General features: G+C 39.9%; 2 protein-coding genes and 1 long non-coding RNA gene across 3 annotated transcripts in view; 2 read left to right on the top strand and 1 right to left on the bottom strand.

Annotated features, from left to right (window-relative positions):
• tdp1 (tyrosyl-DNA phosphodiesterase 1) overlaps positions 1-1,631 on the bottom strand; it is a 12,407-nt gene extending 10,776 nt beyond the window's left edge. Inside the window, exon 1 of the mRNA XM_010797681.1 lies at positions 1,542-1,631. Coding sequence (XP_010795983.1) covers positions 1,542-1,569 — 28 coding nt within the window. The 5' untranslated portion in view covers positions 1,570-1,631. The remainder of the gene's footprint in view (positions 1-1,541) is intronic.
• LOC104968111 (uncharacterized) lies at positions 1,549-9,568 on the top strand. The gene is made up of 3 exons (XR_800787.1): positions 1,549-1,632; positions 5,763-5,826; positions 9,483-9,568. It is a non-coding gene; the product is annotated as an uncharacterized lncRNA (long non-coding RNA).
• A 986-nt stretch (positions 9,569-10,554) lies between these two features.
• On the top strand, positions 10,555-17,848 carry olfcb1 (olfactory receptor C family, b1). The gene is made up of 6 exons (XM_010797680.1): positions 10,555-10,843; positions 12,490-12,945; positions 13,171-13,332; positions 13,480-13,695; positions 15,589-15,706; positions 16,223-17,848. The coding sequence occupies exons 1-6, from the start codon at positions 10,571-10,573 to the stop codon at positions 17,323-17,325; spliced, it is 2,328 nt and encodes a 775-aa protein (XP_010795982.1). The 5' UTR covers positions 10,555-10,570; the 3' UTR covers positions 17,326-17,848.
• Positions 17,849-18,236: the final 388 nt, after the last annotated feature.

Here is an 18,236-nt window from a genome sequence, read left to right as displayed (position 1 = left end):
AATTCATTTTAAGATGGCTTTAATCAATGTTTGGAAATGAATTCTTCATATTCTGATAAAATGAGAGGTAACATTTTATTATGGTATTATATTAACATATTTTCTCTCCATTCTTCTTTCTGCCAACGGTGTCGCAGTTTCTCGTCTCTCCCGTTTTTGTGCTTCGTGCGTACGCCATGGTTAGAGTTTGCGTGGAGGACCGCACGTTTTCCCGTCAAGTTAGTATTTTATAAATCGCAAACATTGCGTAGAAACTGGCGTACGCCATTTTTTGAGCGTATATCCCTTGATAAATGAGGCCCCTGGAGAGGTTGAGAACTTACTTAAAACAAAACTACTAGTAATTGTAATTTTCTTTATTTCTTTAAATCATTTATTGGGTTTGGCTTAAATATTGAAGTTTAACATTCAGAAAGTCAACATTTAAAAAAGTAGAAGTCCACAGAACATCTCATCTCAAACTCGAATTAGAAACTGCTCTGGACCAAGAGGTTAATTCACATCCGTTTAACATTTTTGAGATTCTAATGGTGCTATTTCGAAAACAATAAGGAAATTATTATCTCCAACAATAGAGTTATATCCCTTAATTATTACATTACACTTAGGTCACTTTTTTGAGGCTGTAATGATTTAATTTCCCCACTAGATGGAACTGTTTAGTTTGGACTGAAAACAAAAAGTCATTTTCATATTAAACTATTAATAATAATGTCAATTTTCCTATTTTTGAACGTAAAGGAAAACAATTCTTGCAATGTTGGAGGCGTGTGGCGCAGTGGATAGAGCCTTGGTGTTGGGATCAGGGGGTCACAGGTTCAAACCCCACTGCAGTCAGCATGTCGTTGTGTCCCTGGGCAAGACACTTCACACCAAATTGCTCCTGTGGGGTTTGCCCACAGCATTGAGTATGTAAGTCGCTTTGGATAAAAGCAAGTAACATGTAATGTATAAAGCAGTCTTACAAACTAAGTTAAATTGGCTTGTAAAGGAAGTAACAGTTATACTTTGTTATGCTTTGTAGTAACGGTACAATTGTTAACATTTTGTGAATAATTTGTGAATTTTTTTGTTCACACATTTTTTTTTTTTCATTATTTATGCATTCAGTTAACACGTCCAATACAGTAATGGGTACCTAAGGACTCGAAGTATGTGTGTCCCTGCCTGCAGAGTAGCGGTTTTTCCGACGGTCCTGTAAGGCAGCATAAAGCCTTGGCAGACAGTGAAGGGTTAACCTGTGTAAGAGGATGAATGGATATTGTGGTGAGCAGCATCTGATTACACACAGACACCAGCAGGCATCGGAGGACGGAACACACTCAGTATCTGCCGGCCGAGACTGCCTCTCATTCCCCTCCAAAAAATAAACTGTTTACATATCACTCTGGAAACTTCAGTTTTTTAACCGACGAAAGAAAAGCATTGTGGTCAATTTGCCGGGTCTTCTCACCGTGTAAATGGCTCAGGGGGGTCGACGGGAGACTGCGGAGTAAACTTGCAAGATGTCGCAGTTTGTGGGGGTTTAAAAGAGGACTTACGGCTGTGTATTATTACCGGGCTGCACATCCATCGAGGCGGTCAAACTTCCGGAGGACCGTGTGTTTCTTCCTCCAGGTCGGAGAGAAACAGGTAAGAGACCTCACCTGTCTGCAGAGCACATGTTGACAGTCACTCGTGTAATCCAGACTAACCTATATGTATACTACTGCGTAGGCGTATGCTATCTAACATCACTATTTAACCAACCAAACTGTGTTAAACTCCGGGTAACGTAGCAAAAACTGTCTTAAACTGACAGTTGGCACCTGAACTAAAGTTAGCTAAAAGCTAGTGCTCTGAAGTGGTGGAAAGTAACTAAGTATATTTACCCAAGTACGGTAAAAATGTTACGGTAGGCTACTTGTACTTTACCTGAGTATTCTCAGTTAATTCTACTTTATAATCCTACTCTGATACATTTTAGAAGCCAATAATAATGTAGTTTTCACACCCCTACATTTAATTTACAGCCTTTAGTTACTAGTTACTTTTTAGATGATTAGATAATACAAATCAATGGTTAAGATATCCAGCAGTAGTAAATACAGTTATTCAAATGAGCTCCACCTTAATTAGGTCTTTCTTATGATAAGAAAGACCTAACTCCCCATAGATACATTCTAATTATGGTATTTTTTACAATATGGTATTGCTATAGTTTTACTAAAGTACAAGATTTTGCATTCTGATATTCTTCTCACCAATTTTGATAATATCAACATCAGCAACATTTTGACTTGCCAGAGTAGGAAGAGAAGTATACAGGTGTTAAGAATGCAATACTAACTTTAATGATAATATCGGGAGGGATGAAACCGGATGAAAACCTCTTTAATGGTCACACATGCAGAGCACACAGCACACACAGTGAAATGTGGCCTCTGCATTTAACCCATCCTAGCACCAGGAGTAGTACTACTGTAGGAGCAGTGGGCAGCTATTGTACAGCGCCTGGGGAGCAATGGGGGTGGCGGGTTGTCCGGTGCCTTGCTCAAGGGCACCACGGCAGGGCAGGAGGTGAACTGAGACCTCTCCAAGTAGCAGTCCACACTCCATTTTTAGGTCTGGTCAGGGACTTGAACCGGCGGCCAGCCCAAGCCCCTACTGACTGAGCCACTGCCACTTTAGAAATGCTGCTAGCTTAGTTGCGTCTTGTAGGCTGAACATAGAGCCATCTCTATGATCAGATACGGACACATAACAACATACGGAATGTACTGGGGGATTCATTATTACATTTCTCTGTGATGTTTGATCTGTAGAAAAGCTACAAAACAAATTGACGGAAGCACAACCAAAGCTAGCTTGTCAAGTTGTTATTGATAATATTTAGGTCGGCAATAGAATAAAAAGGACAATTTAAACCCCTTTTAGCTCTGTTTTTGGTCTCCACCATTAGGGATATCGTAAGCATTAGGTATGTAATAAAGGCTAAACTTCAAATACCGGAAAATCTAAACAATGAACTAGAAAAGGCTGAGAAGTATTACAGTGTCAGAGTTGGTTGATACGTCTGTATATATGACACTACATGTAAGCTTTTTCCAGCACGCAGTGTCACCTGATTACATTGACTAGATACAAAAGAACTTGGTAATGGAGGATTAAGATTTTAAGTCCTGAAAAGCACTACAGAATACATTTGTATTTTCTATTTTTCTTCATAAAGTGTTGGTAAATGCCACTGATTATGCCTTCATGACTTTAAGTGTGGAAAAACAGAGTTTAGACGTCCAAACTTTAAAAAAAAAAAGGAGCGTTAACTCATTTGTGCATCTGACACTTCACGATGGTAAATGAGCAGGAGTATTCAAGTAGAATCCCTGAAGGGGGGGCACAGACAGGCTGAAACGTTCCCCTTGCTTCAGGCTTCAAACCCTGCCAAGCAAGTGGAATTTCCTGGAAACATGTCAACGCAGAATGTGAACTTCTACCCCGTCTGTCATCTCTGCTCTGGTTGGCTCACGTATCTGCTTTTTTTTTTTTAAATTAAAACTTAAGTTTGTGACATCAGGAGTCAAAAGCTGAAGAGGGCAAGTCAGTCACTTTTTGTTTTTCTATTTTGTCAGCACATCTTGAAACAGTTTAAGAAACCCAGAGGATTGGAGTTGACACCAGGTTCATCTAAAACACAAAGATAACTTCTTCAAATAGCTTTTTTTTGTCTGACCACCAAAAACACATCCGTGTACCATACAAGAGGAAAAAGCAAGAAATCCTCGAATTTGACAAAATGTAACCATCAATGTGTTATGTCGTAAAAAATGACTAGCAGTCATTATAGCAGTCCATCAATTTGTCCATTTTTAAAAAGCCTGCTCTCAGGATCTTTTTGTAAAGCTTTATTTTGAGAATATAAGTCCTTGGTGTTCTGTGTAGAATTGACTAGACAGCACAGCTTAAAGCAGGCACACTGTATCCACATGTGAACAGCAAGGGAAAAACAGGTTCATCTTTGCAACGTGCAACAGACTGTGCCAAGCCAGCTCCAGCCAGCGTCCCGCCTTCAGGCTGGTGCAGAGCGAAGGAAAGCTAGCTTGGAAGGTCCCCCTTTAAGCATCATGGCCTCTCTGAAGTGGTTCTGGTCAGAATGAGCTGGGAGATCAGCTGTTTGAGTGGGAACAAGGCTGAGTTGCCCTTTTCCTTCAGGCTGCTGTACTCCGCCTCTCTGTGATCTGCTTTCGTTTTATGTTCTGTCCTCGCCTCGCCCCTGTCCTCGCACCGTCACATGGTGAGCTGTCAGTTAGAGCTAGAGCCTCGGGCTGTCAGGTGTTACGGGAAGAGATCACCACATGGGCGGGGGTGTGACATGTTAAAACTGCTGCTTAAAAGACCTGCAATTATATCAGGTTCACAATTTAGGAGGGCAAATGTCACTGAGGCATTTCGGGAAAATGGAAAATGTTTTCAATAATGTGATAGGGACTATTTCATGTGGATATCACAGGATATTGACAAGAAACCTGAGAGAAATCATATGGATATTATAGATTTAAAAGCTGTCAAGTCACTTTATTGAGTCTAGGGATTTGAAACATAGAAAAACATTGAAAGTGTTATCATAATATTGCAACAACCAATATTATATGTAGAGGATACCTTTGCCTGAACATAGATTTTTCATGTATAATTGGAATTTACAAAGTCAGGACCAGTTTTTTGTCCTTTTTGTTCAGTATTTTAATCATCACTAATAAACATTAAACAAACCAATGGGACATGTATTATCCCCCTATAAGGTGATCATTATTTTTTATATTTCATTTTGATGTTCATATTGTTTTATTTTGAAGCCACACTCCTGACTCACCGTTTACAAACAATGCACCAGGGCAAAGAAAGATCACTAGCAGGAATGAGTTTGCTTTGCTCTTGGGTTTCTTGCCTCTCGTTGTACCTTCTCACACTGTTCTTCATATCTAACCACCGTGTCATGCCTTGTATGTTTTTCTGGTTCTTCATTATTTGATGTTTATTACTAGCCAGTTGCAACCTTTTTTTCTGTTTAAAAAAAAAAGGGTGGGGCTCTAAGCACTTCATTCAAAAGTGGAAAATTATTTTAGGACTGTAACTTGAATCAACCATTCTAATGGGATCAATAACGCATCAGGAGAGAGTATTTTCATTTAAATACATTGGGGTCAGGAATTTTGCTCATGAGAAAACTTTCAAATAAACTAAAAGTGGGACTTTTGATCCTACAAACATAACCTGAATATTTCAAAAAAGCCTTTATTTTAGTAGTTGTGAATATGATGTTTCTTAAGTTTGGAACATTTACAATTCTTTACAATTACCCTTATGTGTCTTGACTGTCAAGATATGTATTTAAAAGTGATTTGCAGTAAACAGACCGATGGAAAAATATCACTGTTTTCCTTTTTTAAATCCTGACACTCCCTTCCCAACTCATTTCCCAGGCAGGCAATTTTAGAGGTGTTAGCTAACTACTCTGACCTCCACTAGTGTGTGTGTGTGGGGGGGGTGGCTGCCGGTCCTTGCTGTTTCATTATCCGTCCACAACAGGCTCCATATGTGGCATTTCACCATGAGCCCCAGAATGTGCCACCTTCCAGCCAGCAGGGAGACATATAACAGGGGCTCGTCCTCCACCTTCTCCAGGCTGCTGGGATCTAACTGCACGCTGCTCCGCTGTCTAACAACCCTCTCCGTGTTTCCCTCTGCTTTGGCATCTGTCTGTCCCCTTTTCTGTCTCTCAGGCCCGAGGAGACAAAGACTGTCTTCTGTTGGACATCTGTCCTTCTGTTTTTCGTCTCTGATAAGGTAAGTTCTGCTGGGCTCTACGCTTTAACAGTGTCTGCATGGTTTTGCTCCTGTGTAACATGTGGTTTATGTGCTGTTTTTCTTAATAATTGTTCCTATTGTTTTCCAGTCATTTAGGAAAGTAACTATGTCCAATTAAACCAATGAATACTAAGTTAAACCATTACAAATCCACTACATGTCAGAGCCAAATGTTGTACTTCTTTATTCCACTAGTTATCTGACAGCTATAGTTACTTTGAAGATTTGACCTATAATTAGTATATGAAATTCAATATGTTGTTATACAGTCAAATAAACTTCCCAACAGTATGAAAAATGTGTTTTTTGGCAGTCAACTACAATATTAAAATGTTGCATAGTGACTACATTTTGACATTACAAATATACTTTGGACTTTAACCTACTGCCTGCCGTCCAATAACAGTTCTTCATTTGTGAATAATGGAAAAACTTCCCAACATTTTGGTTTACAGTAGAATAATCTATTTAATTCAAAATGTAAAAAGTACCCACACAACAATGTATATTACTCTACAAGTCCTGCTTAAGATACATGTATTATGTTTCTACATTAATGTCTGAAATAAAGCTAAACCTATGTTATATATTTAGTCGAGATGTGTTCTTAGATTACCCCGAATGTTTCCAGCAATTTTCAAACCGAGCTCAAATCTAGGTATTGGGCGTGTCATTTGGTCTCCTGTAGTTGTGTTGCCACCTTTTCCTCAAGCGGTAATAGTTGGGGTTGCCTGCGTGACACCAATTAGATTTATTTTATTTGTGCCCTAGTTGAATGGAGGTCCCTGGAAATGTGTTTAAACTTTTGCACTGCGTCTTCTCCACTTCCCCCTCGACCACGTGCCAAATGCAGAAATGAATAGGAGGACTGGTGTTTTCCCTCAACGCCTGATCTGATGTGCATGCAGCCTCACAGTGATACCCTCACAGATACCATGCTACGATGGCTACCAGCTACATTTAATCCCCTCAGTATTTTCATTTGTTGACTTTGTTGATGGAATCTTGTTGAAGCCTCACAAATCCAGATGATATCTCTTAAGTCTTCACTTTGAAATGTGATTGAGCCTGACCAGATACGATTTCATCAACCCATGAAGTAAGAGGATTTTCTGGTCAATTTCCTGACACAGCACCTATCAAAACATCTGAACAGTAGACAGTATTAGTGTTAAGGCAATGCCTACTGTGTTAGGACTGGAAGGAATTATTGTTGATTTATAATCAAGGAAAATAATGCAGTGTTGTAGTTTGGTCACTCATACTTAGTAGGTGAAGAAGAGTCATTCACTTGTTCTTTGTATGACATCTGTCGCAAGCAACAGACGTTTCTTGGACTTTTCCCGTTTATGTCTTTCGTGATGATGAGGTGCTGGTTGGTGGATTTGTTTCACAGTGGAAAGAGCCATCCTGGCTGTTTCCCCATGTTTCCAGTCTTTAAGCTAAATGTAGCTTATTGTTACTAAGAAAGCTACTAAGTTTATTTCAGAAAATATCAAACCATTATTTCATATTTGCACCAACTAGGGTTCTAAAGGACAGAAAGCTTGTCAACATTTTCTAACCTGCTGCCATTTTACCCTCTGACTAATTGTGAAGAATATTTTTGACTTTTTGATAGTTATAAACAATCAGATTAAGTTAAAAGTTTAGTCTTTTTTTAACCTCTATGATTTCAATTGTTGCATTTTCCTATCACTTGATATCGATCATCGATAAAGTGTGACACCCCTAGTAGGTTCACTGTTTGGTTGCATTGCCGCATTGGCCAATGTTTAATAAGGAACTATTAGCGTGTCATGTTGCTGTTAGGTCTGAAGCTGTCACTATGTGGAAGGCTTTTCCTCTTCACTTCCTCATAGTCTTCACTCTTCACTCAGCATGTTTGTGCTGGGTAAATTGGCACTTGTGATGAAACGGAGGCCATGGAGCAGTGAGAAAAAGTCCACTGCAGTGGTTTTTAACATTAACAGGCTAATAAAACAGCTTGAAAGCAAAGTCATCCAAGTAGTGATTCACTCCAAAACTCTAAACATTTTTTAAACTTCTGTGGCCTCAGCTGCAATTTAAAGGGATAGAAAGAGCTGCATGATGGGGGCATTCAAAGAAACTCATAATGTGGTTTACATCTACCAAAAGCAATCATTTTGGTATCATCAGCATGGTTTTCTTTCTTTAAACAGCCAGTCTCTCATTTTTGAAAGAGACAACAGCACTCTGGCACACAGCTGTTTCTCAGGCTCTTGTATGATGCCAGCTGTTTGCATAGTAAGGCAGCTAGGGCAGAAAAAGTATCTGTTTCTAGAAGTGCGAGGTGGCAGGCCGTGCTGTGCACCTACAGTACAAACTCACAAACTGCTGGAATGCAGAAGTATCAGAGGAGCTTATGGACTAATTCTCATGCAGGCCTCCACATGCTCGATGTGTAGAAGCATCGAGACAAAGCCCGGCTGCAGGGAAACTTGGTGTACATTAATGACTGTGAGTTTTTCCACTGGAGCTTATGAGGTTTGGACCTGCCTCTCTATCCGTCACCCCCCCTCCCCTCCCCCTCATCCTCCTATTTACTCGCCTGACCCATTTCTCTATAAACCAACAACCAGAATCCCCCTTCTGTCCCTCCATCAATCTCTCTATCTCTCTCCAGCCATCAGGGATAATAGACAATGATTTTTGACTATTGTTTAATGCCATGATTGACACAGAGTTGCACGTCTCTGATTATCTTTGCATCTGAGCAGAGAAAATATTGTACATTTGTTCTAGGCTTTGAATGGGAAAATATTTTGCATTGTATTTGTAGTTTGTTGTGGACTACAGATCTACAGCTGTACCACTGATTTGAAAACCGTTTTAACATTTAAAAAATACTTAAATTCCCATTGTTTATTTTTTTTGTAAGTAGAACCCGGGGTAAATGAACAAACCTATTTACGAACCTGAAGCATGATAAAACACGAGCATCACATCTTTGCTTTCACAGTAATCTTTACTAAATATTCTTGTGATGCTTTGTGAAATCCTCTAAACCTTTCATTGTGGGGTCCCCATTTCTGTTTCTCTTTGGCATAGGAACAGCAACTTGGATCAGTTAACCTTTTTATAATTACATTTGTGTAAGTCAACTCGTGCAGCTGCTTGTTGCCCTTTTTCTGCACACATATTTCTGGATAAACAGAAAATATTGCTTTATGCTCTTAATCCCACTTTTAAAGCGCTGAGTGGCTCAGTTGTCTTTTTCTAAACGGGGCATATTTCTTCATCATTCAGGGATACAATATAAAATGACTGGTGTTTAAGTATTTGTGATATTACAGCCCCACCTTAACACACAAGCACAAAGGATTCATTCTTAATGCCATTTGATACCTGATTTATTTCTTTGGCTGCGTCTGTATTTTGTCGTTTTTCTTTTTTTTAGCTTGACAAACCAGCTCCACATGCCTTATTTGAAGTTGTTGCTGTGTAACAGAAACATCTTGCCCCGCTTTAGTTTGTAAACTTCCTCAACACCTATCTTAGCTTTAACTTCATTTATGTTCACCTACACTTCTCTCACTTATCCGTCACCAGCTTTCCTGTCTTATTCTTCTCATCTTTCTTCGTTCCTTCCATCACTTCTTCTCGTCTTTCAGTGCTCCTCCTGTTCTGTGTCAGTCGGGCTTGACCGTCTGCTGCCCAGCTTTGGATGCAGGACATACCTGTAGCTTCTGGATGCTTTCAAATGGTTAGTGGATATATGAAAGAGAAACCAGGGACCAGAGGCAAAAACAAAAATCGTTTTTTTGTCGTAAATAATGTCCTGTCAAGAGACCATATTATCTTGATAATTGATGAAATTTTGTTAGACGTTGGTTCTCATGTGTCTTACATACTCTCATACCCCTCTCCGCCCTCTTACTATACTTTTCTGTAGCTCCAGCAGGTCCCTGACCTCCAGGACGGTCTTAGGTCAGTGCACTGTGTATTTTGGTTAAACCGAGGGGATTGAACCCAATGTAATGTAAACATCCTCAAAAAACACTGAAAAACACTAGCACTTTCACCACGAACAGATGGTGGGATAGTCCTCAGCCCAACCGCCCTTCAACGCCCTAAGAGCCTTTTAAGGAATTAAAGGATTTAAAAGCAAATTTTTAATTCAGTATTTCAATTAATATATTAAAATGACTGGGGTAGGTAAGTTTGAGAAATCGGCTCGAGATACACTTTTTTTTATATTCCATGGAATGCTCTTAACATCCCGATAGCAATGAATATCTTAAGTGCTTTGACAAAAAATCCATAAAAGAATGTAAGCTGTGGAAGCCGTAGTACTGTAAAAAGCACGACCAATCATCTCGTGCCCTCATTGGTCATGTGCGCGTTCGTGTGTGTTGGAGGAGGGGCTCTGTAAGGAAGTGGCAGATTTTTTCCGGCTGTGTATTTTCAAATGCTAGCGCACTCGAGCTGGTTTCTCCAAAATTACCTACCCCACCTTTAATATTGTTTCTTTCAACTAACCTAATTTAAAGTTTAAATTGAATTAGATTCAATGTTTAAATTTTTTCAGTGTGTTGTAGACAAACAAAGTTCTAATTGACTTTTTATAAAAATATTTAAATATTTGGACTCTTTTGGGACTTAAAAGGTTAGTCCACTAGAGTAACTTTATGCCTGCTTTTTCTTGATCACTTAATGTTTTTCTACACTGTACATTTTCAGTTTTGATCTGTCGTCATTCATGAGGTCCTTGGCTGTGATCCATGAAATCGAGGAGATAAATGCGGCTGGCTTCCTCCCAGGAGTGCGTCTGGGATACATGATGTGCGACACGTGCTCCTTCGCCAGCACGGCGCTGCAGAACGTGGAGTACATGCTCGCTGTCAACAGGTCTCTGAATGTGGACTGTGACTACTCGGACTTCAGGCCCAGGGTGAAGATTATTTTAGGGGCTCTGTACTCTGAGGTGTCCATCGCTGTGGCCCGACTGCTGAGTGTGTACATGATCCCTCTAGTAAGTCTCACATTCTGTCTGATTAGCAACATTTTATTGTTAAGTATTCAGTAAGTTATTTTCTGTTTTCATTCATTATCACTAATTCAGTTCTAAACAATCTTTTGACAGTGTCTAATGCACTTTGCTGCTACATTAACTGTTTTAATTCATTTAAAGAATGAATTGTGGGCATTTAACACACTGAAAAAACTGAAATGTTGAGTTTGACTTCCCTATTAGCCCGCCTTCGAAACATTTGCCATAACTACCCATTTCTCACAGTGACAGTTACCATTATTGAGGGGGAATAAAGTGTCGCTGTAGTCCTGAATCTGTGTGTCTGTGATTAACTTTATGTTATTATTTCCAAGATTCACAACGTGTTTTATAAAAAATATTCTTTCATATTCAGTATGAACAGGATGCTGCAGAACAGATTGCATATGGCTCAAACAAGTCAAAACCAAAGATACAAGAGCAAAATCACAACGACCAATCACATTTACTCATACAAGAGAAAAAGCAGTAAAACACAAATAAACCGAACAGGATTCAACAGGCTTCCTTGCCAAAAACACACACACACACACACACACACACACACACACACACACACACACACTAAAAGGCACAGCCAACCTTACTAAATTACTCATACCAGCTGAAAATATCCAAATAATCAATAACTAATTACGATACGTACAAAATTCAACTTGAAAAGATGCTCATCATTTCAAGGCAAAGGGTTGGGTCTAAAGCCCTTCATTTCAAATCTAAATGTGATAAAAGAAATTTGAAATAAATATCAGAATTTAAACTTGGATTAATTCTGTGATATTTGCTGGCTATAGCTAGCCTCTGTTAGTAAGGAAGACAATCATAATCATCGGACATGTTTTTTCCAACAGCAGAATCGATTCATTTCTGAGGGCAGCTCTGCTGCACAGGGGGGAATCGGATTGGAAAACTGCTTCAATTTCTAAGAGCTGCACTGGATGCAGCACAACTGAGGATGGCATTAGCAATGCCATTACGTTAATAGACTACAATTAAAACATATTCATTTCCTGATTCATTCAGCCAGTAGAGGAAGCTTTGATGTCCCTATCAGCTCACATTTGATCATTTTGTATTTCAAGTAATGTGTCTAGTACCGATCCTAGCTTTGGTTTAGTTTACTGTACAGAAGCTGGGTCCACGCAGCACTTGGACCCAGCTTATTTGTATCTGTTAACAGAGGGAATTTGTTGCAGTTGGTAAGGCATGAGGTTAGCTGTTTTTACCACCAGTAATTTTGCTAAGATAGGTTAAGTACATACTGGGAAAGATATTTCCTCAACCCACCAAAACTAAATTGGAATGATTTCCTCATCTATCTTCTACTAGACTTCAAACATATTTTACAATAACTATTACAGATTGTTTCAGTATATCAAATCAGATAAGATATTATTTAACCAAAGGAAATTCCTGTTCCAGAGTTGCAAAAAATCGTGAACTATTACCTATTTAAATCTGAAGTTCTTTCTTTTGTTGTTAAATTGAAACATAATTTGCTGGGTGCAAATGTGAGGATATAAAGGAACTTTTGGTTGCTTAAATTCAACAAATAATTCATAATTAATAAGGTTCTTTATTTAAAGAAATACATTTTTCATCACCAGCTGAGCAGCACATCCTCTGCACAGGACCTGAGTGATAAGCGGCGCTACCCAGGTTTTTTGCGCACTATTCCCAGTGACAAGCATCAGACCAAAGCGTTGGGCCAAGTGATGCATCATTTCGGCTGGAACTGGGTCGGGGTTGTGTACGGGGATGATGAATATGGCAGTGCAGCTTTCCAGAGCTTCCTCAAGGATGCCGAGGAAAACAGCGTGTGCTTGAACTACAAGGAGGTGTTGCCCGATTCCCTCGATAATTCACAGAGATTGCCACGCATCAAGCAGGTCGCCGAGCGCATCCGCTCCTCCACGGCCCGGGTGGTGCTGCTGATCCTCAAGGCGGGGCTGGTGGAGGCCCTCTTCAAGGAGATGATCAGGACCAACACATCGAGGACCTGGATCGCCAGTGATGCCTGGTCCAGAAGCCGGTCCATTGCTCAAATGGAAGGCATCAACAAGGTGGGGGACATATTGGGCTTCACATTTGTTACAGGCAAGAATGAATCCTTTGATAAATATCTCAAGAATCTAACAGTGACTCCAGGAGGATACAACCACTATATTGAGGAATACAAGAACCTGAGATTTAACTGCACCCCAGAATGTTTCTCAGACAAAGCTCTGTCCTATTGTCCCAGTCCTGATGAATTGAAAATGAAAGCTGACAATGCTTGCAATTTCAAGGATCCCCAAGAGCAAAATGATGACCATCTTGTAACGGCTCTGGACACAAGTGACGCCTTCCTTCACAGAATTGCTGCGTGGGCCACCGCAAATGCTCTCAAAAAGCTACTGAAGTGCAACGGTTCTTCATGCCTGGGAGAAATCAACTTCCCACCATGGAAGGTGAGAATGTATATTATCTCAGATGAGAACAGATTTTGATTTAAAAGTGTAGATCCTCCTAATTTGTATGGTAAAGGCATGCTACTGTGATTGATCTCTGAAAAATGACAATTATAATTGACATTTATTCCACCCTTTACTTTGCAGCTTCTTGAAGAACTGAAGAAAGTTCAGTTTGAGTTTGAAAACAGCAGTCTCATTTTCGACAAAAATGGTGATTTTGAAGATTGTTATAATCTGATCATATGGGAAAAGGATGGGGACCACAGAAGATTCCTAAAGATTGGGAACTACCATGTCCTCAATAAACAAATAGAATTGGAAAAAAAAGATTTCATCTGGTTTTCAACAGCAAACACCACGGTGAGTCCACAGCCTTCTCACACCCACAGGTTTGATTGCTGCAATAGTCAGGTGAGTCACTCTCTGTGTCCTTACCCAAGACAGTAATTAAGAAAGACAAGGTCAGGGGGTCATTGGAGACTTGACCAGCCTTAAGCTTAAAACACGCACTCATCATAGTGACCAGGCACATTGTAATGGAGTTGTGAAACTAGTTTAGTTGGAATGCTGTTAACAGCACTCCAACTAACTGTTCTTCTACGCACGAAAAGTTTATTATTATTCCGCCGGGTTATTTTGGCCCTCTTCTCCTCCCACATTGAACATCGCAGAAACTCCGTTCAAACATCAAAACGTTCAGCTTGGTCGGGAATCGATGGCTATTACTTTTCTCATTCATAACTTTCATAATTCCAGAGATACATCCCATAATACATCAAATTTTAACATTGAAGTCAATGGAGGAAATCCTCAGACTTCAGCAAATCTTCATGCGACTTCAACTGCTAACTGTTCATTCATACTTTCACTCAGAAACCTCATTCCAACTTTAAAATGTTTTCTTCAGATTTTAACATTAACTAGAGTGCGTGATGTCACAGCTAGAGGATAAGAAATCTTGAAATGTGCCTTGATATTTTTTTTAAAAACTGCCATAATTCCCAAACCCTACATTCTTGAGACATAATTTTTCATGATAAACGTAGAAAAACATCTCGTAGCTTGAAAAATGACAAATAATTAAGCAAAAAATAATTAAACAAAATGCTTTTTGAGGCCATGAAGTGACAAAAACGTTCAACATTCCTCCATTAAACCCCATTGTAATTTCAGGCAGATATTTCCTCACGAGCAGCAGCCGCACACCTTTAGTTAAACTGCCAAAAAGGCCACATTATTAACCCGAAACTAGGGATGCCAGTGATTATTCGATTATTCGAATATTCGTTACAGTCTCCATAATCGAATATTATTTTTAAAAATCGATTTTATTTATATATATTTTAATTATTATTTATGTTTTGTTTTTTTCTGGCTTATTTTCAACCAAAATATAGACTAATGCTAATAATAGTAATAGTATTAATAATTGTAAATGGCAATTGGTCACACCACCAGTTTGTTTTACTGTAAACTTGGAGGAAGCCTGCGTGCAGAGCAGACTGCTGCTGCAGCACGCTACACACCGCTACACACCGCTGCCATAAGATTGTTGACACCTACTAATGACTTAAATATGACTGAGGCAACCTTTGGCCGCAAAAAAGAGAAGAATGCTGGCAGAGAATAAATTCAACTTCAGCATGATAATATATGATATGATTTTGATATGAAAGCTATATTTTATTTTGTTTGCAAGTAAGTGTATAATGATGAATGACAAAGTGAACTATAAACATATTGTACCTTTAAATGTAAACATAACCAGGTCTAAAGCACTTTCCATTGGGATCTAGCCAGGTTAAAAGAGAACCACCTTCCTGACACGGAAACTCTGGCGTTTAGCTCAAATGACCTCACCCACCCTCCAATCTTGCTTTGTAGCATCTGGACCAAGCTATGTTTGTTTGATTTTATTCCAGGCTTTGATAGAGGCCATTTGAAAACAGACATTTGGAGTTTTGCATTAAGATGTGATGGGGAGACACATTGCATGGCCTAGTTTGTTTCATGTGCAATGGACCTCCAAAGACCCTGACACTTAAGGCAGACTTTAGACACTGTTTTATTTTTAAGTTTGTTACTGTGATTGGGCCTTGACCATGAGAATGGAGAGTGTCCTTTGTTAAAAGAACCAATGTTTTTTTTTGTGCATATTTCAAAAACTCATTTTGAAAGAATGCTTTCACAAGTAGACCCTCTCTACAGTCTGATCAGTTAAAGTGACTCTTGTTCCATTGTTTTCTGTCTCAGATCCCTCAGTCTAGATGCTCAGAGCGCTGCGCTCCCGGCTCATTTAAGAAGATCCTGAACGCATCCTGCTGTCACAATTGCACCCTATGTGTAGCGGGGACCATTTCAGCTGAATGGGGTATGCCTGATTGAAACTGATACTGATTTATGTTCAATTAACTGACAGGTGTTGTTTTGGCTTTCTGAATCATGTTACGTCTTTTCAAAGTAAATTACATATGGCCGTTAAAGAATTCAGATAAGTGTACCTCCTGTAGAACTAAATAAACTATAATGGCCTTATTGTAACCATGATGTGCATCTATACATCCTGTTATTTTAATATTGTAAATCCTGCACAACCCTTTGTACAATTTGCACATTTCTGCTCCACACTACCTCTTTTTAAATCTGCAAAGCTCTCCACTTTGAAAATAGTATTTGTCCCATTGTATTATATTTAACTGTATTCTGTGTAAATATTGTCTTTGTTTTGCATTTTTACAATAGTCTTAAAATATATTATAGTAGTATTATTAGTAGTACATAGTAGTGTTTTGCTAGGTATAATTATTTCTGTGTCTTTGTATGCAACATTTATACCAATGCCAATTCTAAGGAAACTGATTCTGACCCTGATTCTGATCTCTAACAGACCTGCGTACCTGCCAAAGGTGTCCCAATGGAACTTGGTCTCTCAACGGTTGGACTCAATGCAAGCAAAGAAAGGAGTCCTTCTTGCGATGGAGCGACCCTCTTCCCATCATCCTGATGGCAGCCGCAGTGTTTGGCATCTTGCTCTTGTTGGTTACCTTCATTATCTTTCTGGTGAACAGAAGTTCCCCGCCAATGAAGAGAGCTGAGGTGAGATTGTCCTGCGTGATGATGGCCGGTCTGTCAGTGAGCTTTGCGAGTGTGATATGGTTCATGGGGAAGCCCAACGTTCATCTGTGCCGGGCCCGCCAGGTGATGTACGCCCTGGGCTTCACCCTGTGCATGTCCTGCGTACTCGTCAAGGCCTTCCGCACCTTCCTGGCTTTCCTTCCCTTCGGCCAGCTGACAAGCAGGCGACTACATAAACTCTACAAGCCACTCGTGATTGTCATCGTGATAACCTCGCTACAGGGGGTCATCTGTCTGCTATGGCTGATCTTTGATTCTCCTGATATTGATGACACACCTCCACGCCCACAAAGCATGACACACGTAATCCAGTGTAGGGAGGGCCATACATACATAGGTTTTGGTATTATGTTGAGCTACATAGCTCTGTTAGCATTGGTTGGCTTCCTCTTGGCCTTCAAAGGGAGGAAGGTTCCCCAGGAGTTCAGTGAGACAGGCAACATCATCTTCAGCATGTTGATGTACTTGTTTGTATGGGTGTGTTTCATCCCAGTATATATCATGAACAATGAAAGTAGCACCACTGTGCAGGCTTCAGCCATTCTAGTATCCAGCTATGGCATCATCTTTTGCCATTTTTCTCCCAAGTGCTACCAAGTGCTTTGGAAGTCAAACACGGAAACACTGGAGAGGATTCTGAACAAATGGCGAGCCATCTCTAGTCCAAAACATGATGTGGTGACAGAGATAAACATAGATTTCCCTAGAGTTACTTTATCCTCAGAAAAGAGTGACAGCATTAGCATATCAAGTACATCTCCTAAATTGTGTAGCTCAGGGACACTGTGCATATCTTCCTATACTACACTAGTTACAAAAAGAAAAATGACGCGTAAGAGGAGTATATCCTGTTAAAACTGATTCCAGGAAGGTTTGCTATGTACTGCACTGATATTATAATATACCTGCTTCCCTTTTGAATGTGAATGTTTTGTAAATGTGTTTTGTTGTCAATCCATAAAAACGTTATTGTACAGACAACCATGGATGATTTGTTTGTATTGTATCCAACTCATGTGAAATTCAAAATTATTCTTAAAAACATGTTGAAGACTTTAAGACACTCTCTGAGGATACTGCCCATCAGGACAACAACCTGTTACGTTGGGACTTTATCTCTGAACATTGCATATTATTCAAACCTTTGCATATTCCTTGGAAATGTTTTCATTTTAATAAATTAGCTATTGTGGTGACTCTAGTTAACCATAATTCACTTTTGGGTCACAGTTCCTACACGGACCTTGTTTAGTGTAACACCGTAGATTTAGGTTGCCAAGCTAGAGCTAGCAAGGCACTCTAACTTGACTCTCATCACTGAGTACATGTCTGATATCACTATTGCTTAATGGAAAATAAAAAGTGGAAATCCTTCTTAAATACTCCGCCTCCGACTCCTTCTTACCGGCACTACACTGGTGACCCTGCATTTTTCGAGATAGTTTCCGAAAAAAAATTGAACATGCCCAAGCCGAACGGCGGTTTCCGCCCGTGCGGGGATTACCGCCGACTCAACGATGCCACTACACCTGACCGCTACCCGGTGCCGCACATACAGGACTTTTCAGCGCATCTGGCCGGCACGAAGGTTTTCTCCAAGGTGGACCTGGTGCGTGGATACGACCAGGTGCCCATGCACCCCCTGGACATTTCCAAAACGGCAGTAATAACACCTTTTGGACTCTTTGAGTTCCTGCGGATGCCTTTTGGGCTCAAGAATGCCGCCCAGACGTTGCAGCGCCTGATGGATTCGGTGCTGCGGGACC

The sequence above is a fragment of the Notothenia coriiceps genome, unplaced genomic scaffold (assembly GCF_000735185.1).
Source record: "Notothenia coriiceps isolate Sejong01 unplaced genomic scaffold, NC01 NC01_scaffold00038234, whole genome shotgun sequence".
Classification (NCBI taxonomy): domain Eukaryota; kingdom Metazoa; phylum Chordata; class Actinopteri; order Perciformes; family Nototheniidae; genus Notothenia; species Notothenia coriiceps.
The sequence above is the reverse complement of the archived record's forward strand: the minus strand, read 5'-3'. Positions and strand labels throughout refer to the sequence as shown.

What these genes read in the sequence shown, in the direction of transcription:
- olfcb1 (XM_010797680.1), top strand. Translation starts at nt 10,571, where the DNA reads ATGAGGTCCTTGGCTGTGATCCATGAAATCGAGGAGATAAATGCGGCT. An exon ending in AAATGGAAGGCATCAACAAG is followed by an intron (nt 12,946 to 13,170) that starts GTGGGGGACATA and finishes TGCAATTTCAAG; the next exon opens with GATCCCCAAGAGCAAAATGA. An exon ending in TCAACTTCCCACCATGGAAG is followed by an intron (nt 13,333 to 13,479) that starts GTGAGAATGTAT and finishes TTTACTTTGCAG; the next exon opens with CTTCTTGAAGAACTGAAGAA.